Source organism: Coregonus clupeaformis, chromosome 23 (genome assembly GCF_020615455.1).
Source record: "Coregonus clupeaformis isolate EN_2021a chromosome 23, ASM2061545v1, whole genome shotgun sequence".
Lineage (NCBI taxonomy): Eukaryota > Metazoa > Chordata > Actinopteri > Salmoniformes > Salmonidae > Coregonus > Coregonus clupeaformis.
Genome location: NC_059214.1, coordinates 45,853,315 through 45,866,352, shown reverse-complemented (window position 1 = coordinate 45,866,352; position 13,038 = coordinate 45,853,315). Strand labels below are relative to the sequence as shown.

Sequence of the window (13,038 nt, the reverse complement as noted above, 5' to 3'; positions counted from 1 at the left end):
CATGGCTACCACAGCAATCTGCAGTGATACGCCATCCCATCTGGTTTGGGCTTAGTGGGACTATCATTTGTTTTTCAACAGGACAATGACCCAACACACCTCCAGGCTGTGTAAGGGCTATTTTACCAAGAAGGAGAGTGATGGAGTGCTGCATCAGATGACCTGGCCTCCACAATCCCCCGACCTCAACCCAATTGAGATGGTTTGGGATGAGTCGGACGGCAGAGTGAAGGAAAAGCAGCCAACAAGTGCTCAGCATATGTGGGAACTCCTTCAAGACTGTTGGAAAAGCATTCCAGGTGAAGCTGGTTGAGAGAATGCCAAGAGTGTGCAAAGCTGTCATCAAGGCAAAGGGTGGCTATTTGAAGAATCTCAAATATAAAATATATTTTGATTTGTTTAACACTTTTTTGGTTACTACATGACTCCATATGTGTTATTTCATAGTTTTGATGTCTTCTAAAAAAATTAAAAATAAAGAAAAACCCTTGAATGGTGTGTCCAAACTTTTGACTGGTACTGGTATATATAATATCTATAAGTTATGTATTACGCAAATTGATATTCTATTCTATTTTATTTGGTTTTGTTCTGTTCTAGAATATTTTGTTCTAGAATATTTTGTTCTATTCTGGAATAGACCTAGGCCTCTTCTATTTGTGTAGCCTAAAATAAGCCCTTTTCCATGTCTCATGACAGCGTGTAAACTGACTAAAATAAGTAGGCCTATTCTAAACATCTAACATATCAGTTTCAATGCGGAAGATAGTGAAGTGCGTGCTTTTTACCACGGTTTGAATTGAGTTGATAAGCAACTACTGTGCTATGTGAAATCATCCGCCAAATGTAAATCTTCCAAAGCTGGATGGTGCGTTTTGTCCAACGTCAAGAAATAAGTTTGAGGGTCTCAAAACTAAAACCAGACCAAATCGTATATTTACAGAGATCCCAAACAGTCCAAGGGCACCATATCTACCATTGTCAATTCAATAGGCCTGTAGCAGCCTATAGGCATAGCAATGTCCTCCTATGACCAAAAGCAATTAGGCCTGATTTGTCCTATACCTCAAGATTTTTCAGGCAGCTATTGGGATGTGTTTCTTTACACAACAGATAGGACTAATAAAGACAACAGACAATTTTGCCTATTGGCTATTTCGTTTTGGTCAGCAAAAACGATAGGCTAATGAATAGGCCTAGTCATTAAACACGAAACAGATAAACAAAATCGAATAGCCTAATAAAACACTAATGCATCATTAGTTCTAGTTCTAAGAAAATATGTACACAAAAACTAACATGTAGACTGAGTTTACATTGCAATAAAAGCGCATATCCTGAAAAACTGAAATACACTAGCATAATTTCACTTGGCTATTAGACCAAAACACACTCCAAGAGTTCTCACGAAAAGTTTATCGTTTTTCGTAAAGGTCCTTTTGCGCTCTCCTGCATGTATAGCCTATAGTGGATTCATTCAATCCAGTTGACTTTTTTAGGTTGGTGTGTTGGGTGGCAAGTTTTTTTTCCCGTTGGGTGGTAAATCCCCCCCCCCCCCCCCTTACAAGATAGGGCCTCGATTAGGCCTATGTAGAATGTTCTGCAGTTCAGATCTTCAAAGTTGGCCTATAGTACTTTTGGTGAGCTGACATTGAAAACACAATGGTATCCCTTATGACACATTTATTGTTCTCAATAATCCTTCATGAAATAACCACTTAAAATATATTAGGCTACTGTCAAAATCATCACATAGAAGTATACAAGGCTATAACAAACAACATCGACGTCAGCTTTTGGGAATTCGTGCTCCTTTGAAAATAACATGTAGGCAAGGCCTATCATCATCACTGTAATTACAGTCTAATCATAACAAACTTCAACTGTTAAGTCATCAATACCACATAATGCAAGGTGTTGAGGGTAAATAAAGTATAGCTCATTATAGTACATTAATTATATGGTAGCCTTAGAACAGAAAGTCAGCATGGTGAAAAAGATTGTGATTCTTAAAAATATTTGTATCATAACTTGTTTGTAAAAACAAAACTAAAACATATGACTAATGCTTGGGAATGTAATGTGACCCCCTTCAACTGCAGAGGGGAACATTTCCAATAACATTAAGTGCTGCAAAGGGGACAAAAAAGTGTATTGGATTTTGTTTGTTCTAAAATAGGCCTACACAATATTAAATATTACAAAATAAGAAGGGCGATCATGGGGAGAGGTTAAAGCTTATCATTGTCTTTCACATGGGGCCAAAGATGGGGCAGAGAACTGAAACAATCTTTTTGGTGAAAGCAGGGCAAGTTCCATATTAAATAAAAGGGAAAGATATAGTTTGAGAAATACACACACGCACTTTATTGGAATATATAGCAGGCTAAAAACTGATTAAGATTGTTTCCTAAATCCTAATGAGACAAACATTTACCTGAAGAAAAATAACTTGAAGAGTTGATACCTCTCATTGCGCGGTCCATTCGATAATGTGTTGCTTAATGTTGCACGTTTTAATTTCTTACTTTCCTGAAAGAAAATACCAGACACACTGTTGGTCAGGATGGAGGCCCAAAAGTAACTGTTCCCACTTGGCATCACGTGTAAAAGATAATTGATCTTGCTAGTATTTTTTCGGCCCTTACAGTGTCTTATTTGAGACTAAATAAATATTATTGTCCGGTGTTTTGTTTTATTTCTCACGTATCGCTGAACATTCGCTTGCAGTCCATGGAGGGTGACGGTGTGTCTGCGCTCATGTTGCGGACCTGAGAGTACTCGTCCTCCGGGCTGTGTGGCAGCCCCAGCGGCGTCATCCTCTTCTCCTTCTGCCTGCGGTTGCAGAACCAGACCCGGACCACCTCCTTCTCCAGCTGCAAACTGTCCGCCAGAGAGGTGATCTCCTGGGCCGCGGGTTTGGGGCTTTTGAGAAAGTGGCTCTCCAAAGCTCCTTTAACGCTCACTTCGATGGACGTGCGCTTTTTCCTCTTCCTGCCCTGCGCCGCGATCTTATCGATGCTGGTGGGGCTACCGGTGGTCGAGTCGGCTTCCTCCAGCCATTTGTTGAGCAGCGGCTTCAGCTTGCACATGTTCTTGAAGCTCAGCTGCAGCGCCTCGAACCTGCATATGGTGGTCTGTGAGAAGACGTTGCCGTACAGGGTGCCCAGCGCCAAGCCCACGTCCGCTTGTGTAAAGCCGAGTTTGATCCGGCGCTGTTTGAACTGCTTGGCAAAGTGCTCCAGGTCGTCCGAGGTCGGCGTGTCCTCGTCAGACTGAGCGTCATGGCTCACCCCGACGTGGTGCTGCGGGTGATGTGGATGATGGTGGTGGTGATGGTGATGATGGTGGCTGCTGTGGTCGAGATCGGGGGAGTCCCCCCTCACCATCCCCGGGTGCATTAGGCTCCTACTCCCCGGTGTGCTGAGCATCCCGTTAACCGTGAATCCCCCGGGCTGGGAGTAGATCAGCGACTGTTGCTGCTGCTGTCCTTCGGAGATACTGGATATGTGCGCGGCTGAGGTGCCACCCCAGGCTCCTGGGTGTGCCTGGTGGGAGCCCAGATGCGAAGATCTGTGGTGTAGAGCTGAGCCCGAGTGCAGGTCCTCTCTGCCAGAGTTTCTCTTCACGTCCAGCGGCTGCGGGCTGCCTGTCATTCCCACGGGGCCCGAGGACCAGTGAGAGCCGGCTTCGGCAGCTGCCACTGCGGCTGCTGCAGCGGCGGCGTGAGGCAGGGATGTCACCCACTGGTGGGCATGGTTTAACACGTGTCCCCCGTTGCTCGTCGCAATAGCGCCCTGCATAAAGTCCCTCTGCACCATCTTCACCGAGGAGTCCCCTCTGTATCCGCCCGACACCGAGGTGACAGCGGTGCTCCCCGGCTGCATGCCACCGACCCCCCGGTCTGAGTGCACGATGGAGCCGGTGGACAGGATCCTATTGCTGGCCAGGTATGGACTGGAGGTGGCTGTTGCCATTCCCCAAACCATAAAGCCTGTGATTGATCTCCCTCTTCCCTCGTTGGATCAATTTATCTTCTCAAACAGAGTGCTCTAATCCAAGAAAAATGTTTTAAAACTTTGAGAAAGCGTGTTGAATGTTATACTATGCCATAAAATGGAGATCAAATAATTCAAACTAATCCATCAAAAATATTCAAAAAAATGCAAATGAAGTTGATTTTCTGTTTATCTATTAGTAGGCCTATGAAAAGGTATTCACATTCCACCAGTTTAAAGGCAGCGATTGGTGAATAGAAAATGATCTTTATGCATTCTGTTTGAAAAAATGTTTAGAATAAATAAATAAAAAATATGAAAAGTTTTGCTTCCTGTAAAGTTCTACTGGATGTATCGATTCAGTAATCTCCCACAAAAGGACGCTGTCTTCTATGATCCTTGTCGAAGGAGGCTTGTCGGAAAAAGAAAATTCATAAACACTCCAGGTACTTCTCCGTTGCTGCTCTTCTAATCTGATGTGTTGGAAACTACACAATTCCAAATGATACAATGGTCTACATAAATGCTTTTATCTATTTTCTTCCTTCACTCTTTTTCTCCTTCCATCTGACACTTCTACCCGTTTCTCTCTGAAAGCAAGTGTTTACCCTGTGCCAAGCGTGCGCACGCCTTCCCATCTTCCCCCAATTACCAGCGGAAGTGGAGAGCAGGACTCCCGCTGATTGGACGATGCACAGAGAGGGATAGACACATCTCGAGAGCTCTGCTGCCTCGGGTGCTCTAGGCAAGTTTCCCTTTTCTGGAAAAAAATAAATAACAGACTCATTGATTAGATGATAATATAGGGTGATATATAATATTGACATTGTAATTAGGCAAATTATAGCGTAGCCTACATTATTATGAATATATAGAACGGTATATTTACCTAATGATATTAGTATTGTAGTATTCATAACACAATAACAAAATTGTCATTAGCCTAATCAAAAAACAATCAAATTATATGACCCCAATATCATGGGGATTGAAAGGAAACACTGACTCTCGCCATTTTAACGGAGAGGGAGAATCCCCATGCAAACAAGGCCACATTGAGCAGTCCTTTCGGGATTGAAGGGAAACACTGACTCTCGCCATTCTTAAGGAGAGAGAGCGAGAGAAGCCCCATGCAAACAGTCCTTCGGGGATTGAAGGGAAACGGACTCTCGCCATTCTAACGGAGAGCGAGAGAGAAGCCCCATGCAAACAAGGCCAAATCGAGCAGTCCTTTGGAGATTGGAGGGAAACACTGACTCTCGACATTCTCGCCAGTAAGGGATGTCATGTCAGGCCCAAACAGCGCAACTGATCTGTGTTGTTCCTCCTCTGTCTAATAGCGCAGAGCGGAGGTGGCCTGTGTCAAGGATATAAGGTCGGCTCTGGATACACACCCAGGGGTTCTGTACGCCACTTGCATCTTAATGCCCTCTCCCTTTCGTACTGAAGCAAGACCCACTGGGCGTGACGCACGGGCGAATGTGCGTGAGGGTGCAATATTTACAATTACACAGGATCGAGGTAAGCCATCATGTAGAGTCCGTTAGTTTTTTCCATCTTCGGGAGAATAGTTATTTTAATAGTATGTTTCCAGAGAGTGTGCGAGTGGTGGTAAGCTAAATCATAACCTTTCTCCTAATATTTCTAGCCACAAGATTTTCCCAGTCTTAGAAACCCAAACACTCAACACAGGGAGCTTTCTTTAAATTGAAAGAAGAGAAATTGCACCCAACCAGGTGCAGGCTAATACATTTTCAGCCAAAACTGATGTTTTCCTTCCCGGAACATTTCTCTTGGATCTGATAAAAAAAATGTTTGGGGGGGAAAAGAAAGAAAAAGTGAACATTTGTGTGTAGCCTGCATAGGCTTGAAGGATACACTCTTAGAAAAAAAGGTTCCTTATAGAATCAAAAGGGGTTCTATTGCTTGCTTCACCCTTTTACAGGGATATTTTTTCAGAACCCTAGAGGTTCTTCACTGAACCAAAATGGTTCCATATAGAATCCTGCATGGTGCCATTTTTGAATTTTGAGAGATTGTTGTGGGGTTAAGGGCCTTGCTCAAGGGCCCAACGGTAGGGGAATGTTTTGAGGATGTGAACCCAGCAGCCCTCCAGTTGTCAGATCAATTCCGCCCGTTTTTTTCTAGCGCCCGCCCGGGGATTCGAACCAGCCACCTTTCGGCCACAGGTCTAACTCCTTCGCTGCTGGGCTACCTACCTCCAGTACAGTATGGGTTGTTGCCTGACTGGTTCCAGAGAAGACAAAAGGAGCAACAATATGAGGTAATCGTAAAAAATAAACGTGAGTTAATCTTCCAAAATGAAGACAAAACGCTATGCAGACATATAGCCTAATTATTATGATGTAGAAGAACAACTTACATGCAGTTGTTGTCAGCAGCAGCCGAAAGAGAAATCCTCTGCCTCTGATAGTTCTGGGTTACTGCCAGACTGAGCAAAACATAGATAGTGTGTTAAAAGTCATGTAATGATTAACTAGGCTATTGAATCACCTAGATTTATTATAAATGTATACAGTAGACTACTTCCTCTCAGTCAGCAACAGCCTTCTAATGGCTTCAATGAAACATAGTCCCTTCAATTGACTCCACAGTTATACTGAAATAAAAGTAACAATTAGCTAATTGCCAATGTCAGGCTGGGTCTGTAGCTCTATTTGGCATATCCCATAATAACAAATAATGTTTATTTGAAAGAGTTAGCTGGCTAACTTGTAAATTTGCGAATTAAAGTAGCCTATCTTTTTCTGTTTAGCTAGCTAGGCTAGTTTACAAACGAGCTCAAATTCTAATAACATTTAAACTTTATTTATCTAGCCTATAGTTTATCATATGACTTTAGCTTCATATATTTGAATTAAATAATCAACTTTGCTTACCTTAAAACATTGAAAATTAACGTGCTTATTGTTCAGCTACTTGCTAATTGGTTGAACCAATTTGGAATGGCAGTTGGTTTTTGAATAGGAATGGCAGTAAACATTTGAATTGACAGAAAGGTTCTATATAGAACCCCATTTTTATCTAAAAGTGTATTTTTTTGTATTAAACAAATTATTTCCTCTTGCTTCTAGCTAGCATTTAGTTTGCAACAGCACAGGTTTGTATGAACCTTGCTGTTTGCCACTCAGACCTTGGTAACAATTTGCCGAATTTATTTATAATCAGTTATCTTTTGTTAGCTGTTGTTTTCTAAAATCCCCATTACACTCTGGGGTATTCACACCACTTGACTTTTTCCACATTTTGTTGTGTTACAGCCTGAATTTAAAATTTATTAAATTTAGATTTTGTGTACACACAATACCCCATAATGCGGAATTATGTTTTTAGAAATGTTTTTAAATTAATTAAAAATGAAAAGCTGACCTCTTGAGTCAATAAGTATTCAACCCTTTTGTTATGGCAAGCCTAAATAAGTTCAGAAGCAGACAATGAATATCCATTTGAGCATGGTGCAGTTAGTAATTATACTTTGGATGGTGTATCAATACGCCCAGTCCCTACAAAGATACAGGCGCCCTTCATAACTCAGTTGCTGGAGAGGAAGGAAACTGCTCAGGGATTTCACCATGAGGCCAATGGTGATTTTAAAACAGTTACAGAGTGTAATGGCTGTGATAGGAGAAAACTGAGAATAGATCAACAACATTGTAGTTACTCCACAATACTAATATAAATGACAGAGTGAAAATAAGAAAGCCTGTACAGAATAAAAATAGTTATTCCAAAACATGCATACTGTTTGCAATAAGGCACTAAAGTAATACCGCAAAAAATGTGGCAAAGAAATTAACTTTTTGTCCTGAATACAAAGCATTATGTTTGGGGCAAATCCAACACAACACATCACTGAGTACCACTCTTCATATTTTCTAGCATGGTGGTGGCTGCATCATGTTATGGGTATGCTTGTCATCAGCAAAGAATAGGGAGTTTTTTTAGGATAAAATGAAACGGAATAGAGCTAAGCACAGGAAAAATCCTAGAGGAAAACTTGGTTCAGTCTACTTTCCAACAGACACTGGGAGACAAATTCACCATTCAACAGGAATATTGCCTCAAACACAAGGCCAAATATACACTGTTGCTTACCAAGACGACATTGCATGTTAATGAGTGGCCTAGTTACAGTTTTGACTTAAATCGGCTTGAGAATATATGGCAAGACTTGAAAATGGCTGTCTAGCAATGATCAACAACCAACTTGATAGAGCTTAAATATTTTTCTTAAGATTAATGGGCAAATATTGTACAATCCAGGTGTGCAAAGCTCTTAGAGACTTACCCAGAAAGACTCACAGCTGTAATCGCTGCCAAACGTTATTCTAACATGTAGCCTATTGTCTCAGGGGGTTGAATATTTATCTAATCAAGATATATTAGTGTTTTATTTACCATAAAATAAAATGTTAGAATTTTCTTCCACTTTGACATTAGATTATTTTGTGTAGATAGTAAAAAAAAAAAAGAAGACAATTCAATCCATTTTAATCCTACTTTGTAACACAACAAAATGTGGAAGAAGTCAAGGGGTGTGAATACTTTCTGAAGGCACTGCATAACCATTTTCTCCTCCAAAGAACCAAAAGGTTCTATATAGAACCCCAAATAACCCTTTTTTTCTAAGAGTGTACCCTTGCATGCCAGAGCTTTGCATAAATTCGATTTGTGCGCTCAAGTTAGGCCTTAAACTTGAAAAAAAAAAAAACAGCTATCTATTCTATTGTATTGTATTGTATTCTATTTATTTACTGTTAAATTGTATTCCAAGACAAACTGTCGGAATGATGGTGCATGTAGGCTAAACGGACACCAATGCACAATACAACCGACCACCTTTCCCCCTTCTCCTATTCAAATCACCATGGAAACCGGGCAGGGGTGTTTAGTATGTCTCCCCATCAATGGGGCGAGCTGCCCTCGCGCATTCAGTTTTAACCCGGGAGAAACGCAGCAGTATCAGAATAGGACCCCTCAGGCGACACGAGAATTCAATGCATGGAAGAAAACAAAAATCGAAGTATTTAAAGTAATCACTGTTAGATTTCAATCGAGAGCTATTCAATGGACCTGGATTGCACAAATCCTCATAACCCAGGACGGGGTCCTTGCAGCCTAGACCTAGGCCTACATGTGGCGGAATTTTCGGTATTCCGTTAAATCAAATGGCATGGCAGTTATGGTTTTTATGTATATATATATATATACAAAATAATAATAATAATAATTATAAGTTAACGAACATTTAAAATTAACGAAAAATGAAAACATAGAGGTGTAGGCTATTTCAACCCTATAAAAACTATATCAAACTAACAGACTACTGTAATAATAAAATAACAGTTAAGCAAATATCAATATTGATGATTACAATAACAATAACGATTTGTACTAATATTATTAATAATAAGAACAATTGTTTATTTATTAGGCTACAACAAAAACGGTTATATTTACTGTTGGCCTATGTAATGTTAGAATTGAGTAGTTACAGCTATTGTGTTTTTATAGCTAGTATAGAACTACGACAAAGTTATTTTGTCGTTATACAGTGTCCTGCTGGATCAAGACAATTTGAGAATGTTGTCGTCTTATGTTTCTCCCTCCCCTCACGAAAAGTTTATTGTTGATACTATTAGGCCGTCATCACAAACAGGAAGGCCTTCCATGGTAAAAGTAAATCATCCAAACCGGCACATTTTATTACACTTATGGAACGCGTCATTTACTGGGCTCACCTCATTCACACATCGCTTTTGCTTATCAGGGTTTATGCATTAATAAACCGCCCTCAGAAGCACGGGGATAATGTATTTAATGCTACCATAACTTCCACCGGTACACTCTTAGAAAAAAAGGTGCTATCTAGAACCCTAAAATGTTATTCTGCTGTCCCCATAGGATAACCCTTTGAATAACCCTTTTTGGTTCCAGGTAAAACCCTTTTGGGTTCCAGGTAGACCCATTTTGGGTTCCCAGAGGGTTCTACCGGGAACCCAAAAGGGTTTTACCTGGAACCAAAAAGGGTTCTCCTATGGGGACAGCCGAATAACCATTTTGGAAACCTTTTTTCTAAGAGTGTAGACAGGCCTTATCCTAATGTATAGTACCATCCCCTACGAAAAACCACATGAATTTCAAATGTCATCGCATGTGAAGTGTTCCAAAAACACATGTTTCATGTGATCACGTTATGTGAAGTTAATGTGATAACATGTGAAGTGTAAAAACGGCTATATGGAGCTCATCTGAGAGTTCTGCTTCTGAGCCCTCACCCGCTATGTAGGCCTACTTAATGCTGATTTGTAGATGTTCTGACTCGCTACATGCTGTCTGGCAAGAACAGTAAGGATGCTTATCAGTCCAGGACTTTTATTCATCTTCATCACCACCACACATAATTAACACACACATGCAGAATCTTCGGTTACAATAGGAATGGACTTGTCTTTTTTCTTAGATGTATGCCCAATCTTCCTAGCCAAAACTTGCCTCTTCCTCCGACGACTAAAACACTCTGACCTGGGGTGGGAGGGGTCAGAGTCCAGATGTGCATATGGGCACGCTGATTGGCTGAAGCCAAATGATTTTGATGGACAGCTGAGATGGTGAGATATCACCCTATTGGAACTGTGGGGGAACTAAGGCGACTGTGAGGGAACGTTAGGTTACAGAGTTTCTAAACCCAGAGACGTAACATCGCGAGACCTCCGGGAACGCTTGCGAGGCAGACCAAGCAGACCAGGCTGGGGTTTGAGAAATCAAAGAAGTGAAAAAACTTCCTTAGCTGTTCATTTTCGAAATCTAAAGGCACAACCTAGATTCGAGACAATGCCTTAAAGTAGAACTGACAGCGTTTTAGCAACATGAAATCGTATGAAAATCTGTTGATATACAGCCCCAGGAAGAATATGATGCCTTTTTACTGATTTACTGATTTACTGACAAGCTAGCGCTTAGATATGGTCATTTTCACGTTTCCATAATTTAATAGAATGTTTGGGAATGACAGAGTAAGACATTTGTAAAAATTCTATAGCAATATATAGTGCGAAAGCGGCCGTGCGTTTGGACAATCAATAAACACTGCAGTAAATAAAACCTAATAAAAACGTGTCTTATCCAGGACCCGACTAATATTCTACCAGCAGCACAAGCGATGACGTCCCTTTTCTATGTTAATGAGGAAACCTTCAAATTAAAAGCCCGCATTTCAAAACATTGCAATGTGGATAACTCGTTCAAAAGATATTACATTTTAATCAATGGCCACTTCTACCAATAATGAAAAAATACATTGTTGACACTGGTATGTTGAGAATATTGGGCTGTAGAGATAACTTTCTACCTGTCCCAGCTAAAGTGGGGTGGGAAATACGCCGTAGGGCCTCTACTAACCAAATATGGTTAGCTTTGGAGTGGGGCTGTGTCGTACATACCCAGCAGCACTTTGTTCTTTAAGTATAGTTTAGACAATAGTTTTCAACATACCAGTATTTGTGTAATACTGGTATAAATAATGCAGTATTACAAATAAATTACGTCAAATTATCCATTTATTTTTTCAAAGGTGGTTGCAGTTTCCTGCCATCCAGGACCTCTATACCAGGCGGTGTCAGAGAAAGGCCCTAAAAATTGTCAAAGACTCCAGCCACCCTAGTCATAGACTGTTCTCTCTGCTACCGCACGGCAAGCGGTACCGGAGTGCCAAGTCTAGGTCCAAAAGACTTCTCAACAGCTTCTACCCCCAAGCCATAAGACTCCTGAACAGCTAATCATGGCTACCCGGACTATTTGCACTGCCCCCCCCCACCCCATCTTTTTACGCTGCTGCTACTCTGTTAATGATTTATGCATAGTCACTTTAACTCTACCCACATGTACATATTACTTCAACTACCTCAACTAGCCGGTGCCCCCGCACATTGACTCTGCACCGGTACCCCCCTGTATATATAGCCTCCCTACTGTTATTTTATTTGACTTCTGCTCTTTTTTTCTCAACACTTTTTTGTTGTTGTTTTATTTTACTTTTTTATAAAAAATTAATGCACTGTTGGTTAAGGGCTGTAAGTAAGCATTTCACTGTAATGTCTGCACCTGTTGTATTCGGCGCATGTGGCCAATAACATTTGATTTGATTTGATTTGAGTTGTACTGCACTAGAGTGAGAGTAAAACAATCGACATTCCCAAAGTTTAGCGTCTTTGCAGGGGGGACTCTTATTTTGAAATATTAATAATAATCCGCCATCATGCTGCCAGCATAATATCCTGCTGCTAGGAGAATGGTAATCAGGACCTGACTCTGCACAGACCGGTGCACCATAGCCAATCAGAGCAACATTAGGCCTATATGCAAGTAAGCCATTTCCCACATGGGCCTGCCATCATCCACTTTGAACTGGACTGTGTGTTTACAGGCAGTAGCTACTGTAACAGAGCTATTATTGGTGATTCACTTGCCACTCTATTGGAATCTTACCTGCTGGTTTGTGTGGCTTGCTTACAAGGGGCGGTGGTTGAGTTAGAATCGTCCCAGTCAACAAGCGCAAACCAGTAGTAAGTTAACTGTTGCAAAGCTCTGTACATCAAAAGTGATTTTTATACTCCTAAGAGCAGATCGGAATGTACAATTTGTATCAATTTGTTTGTAAAATTGCTGGAATAATGTACATGAGATGTGGTGTTTCCTTTGTGAATATTTGTGGTGCATTTTGTCGAATATAATTTCAGCTAATGCTAGCTGGTTATTCACTGTGTCTGGGGCTGTTTTATGTATTTTGTACAGCGCGTCTGCAGAGAGTAGAATGATCTGTGGTGGCTGCGTTGCATGACGTGCTATCCGTGCTGTTTCCCTATCAGGTACATTTGTGAAATTATTAGTATATTGTGCATTGTAATTTTCATGTATTCCTGTTGTGGTAAGCTTGCGTTCTTTTTGGTAACTATGGTTACCCCAGTCAACAAGCGCCAAACCAGCGCGCGTGCAGAGTAGGATTAGGATCTTTGTTGGC

At 41.0% G+C, this 13,038-nt stretch overlaps 1 protein-coding gene across 1 annotated transcript; it reads right to left on the bottom strand.

The window, feature by feature from the left end:
- Positions 1–1,599: 1,599 nt before the first annotated feature.
- pou3f3a (POU class 3 homeobox 3a) lies at positions 1,600–6,975 on the bottom strand. The gene is made up of 3 exons (XM_041843918.1): positions 6,899–6,975; positions 6,382–6,450; positions 1,600–4,758 (listed from the first exon to the last, which is right to left on the bottom strand). Exon 3 carries the CDS (start codon positions 3,987–3,989, stop codon positions 2,703–2,705), a length of 1,287 nt encoding a protein of 428 aa, XP_041699852.1. The 5' UTR covers positions 3,990–4,758; positions 6,382–6,450; positions 6,899–6,975; the 3' UTR covers positions 1,600–2,702.
- Between the last annotated feature and the right edge of the window lie 6,063 nt (positions 6,976–13,038).

Excerpts from the sequence above, each read along its gene's own strand:
- pou3f3a (XM_041843918.1), bottom strand. The coding sequence starts at position 3,989 with ATGGTTTGGGGAATGGCAACAGCCACCTCCAGTCCATACCTGGCCAGC.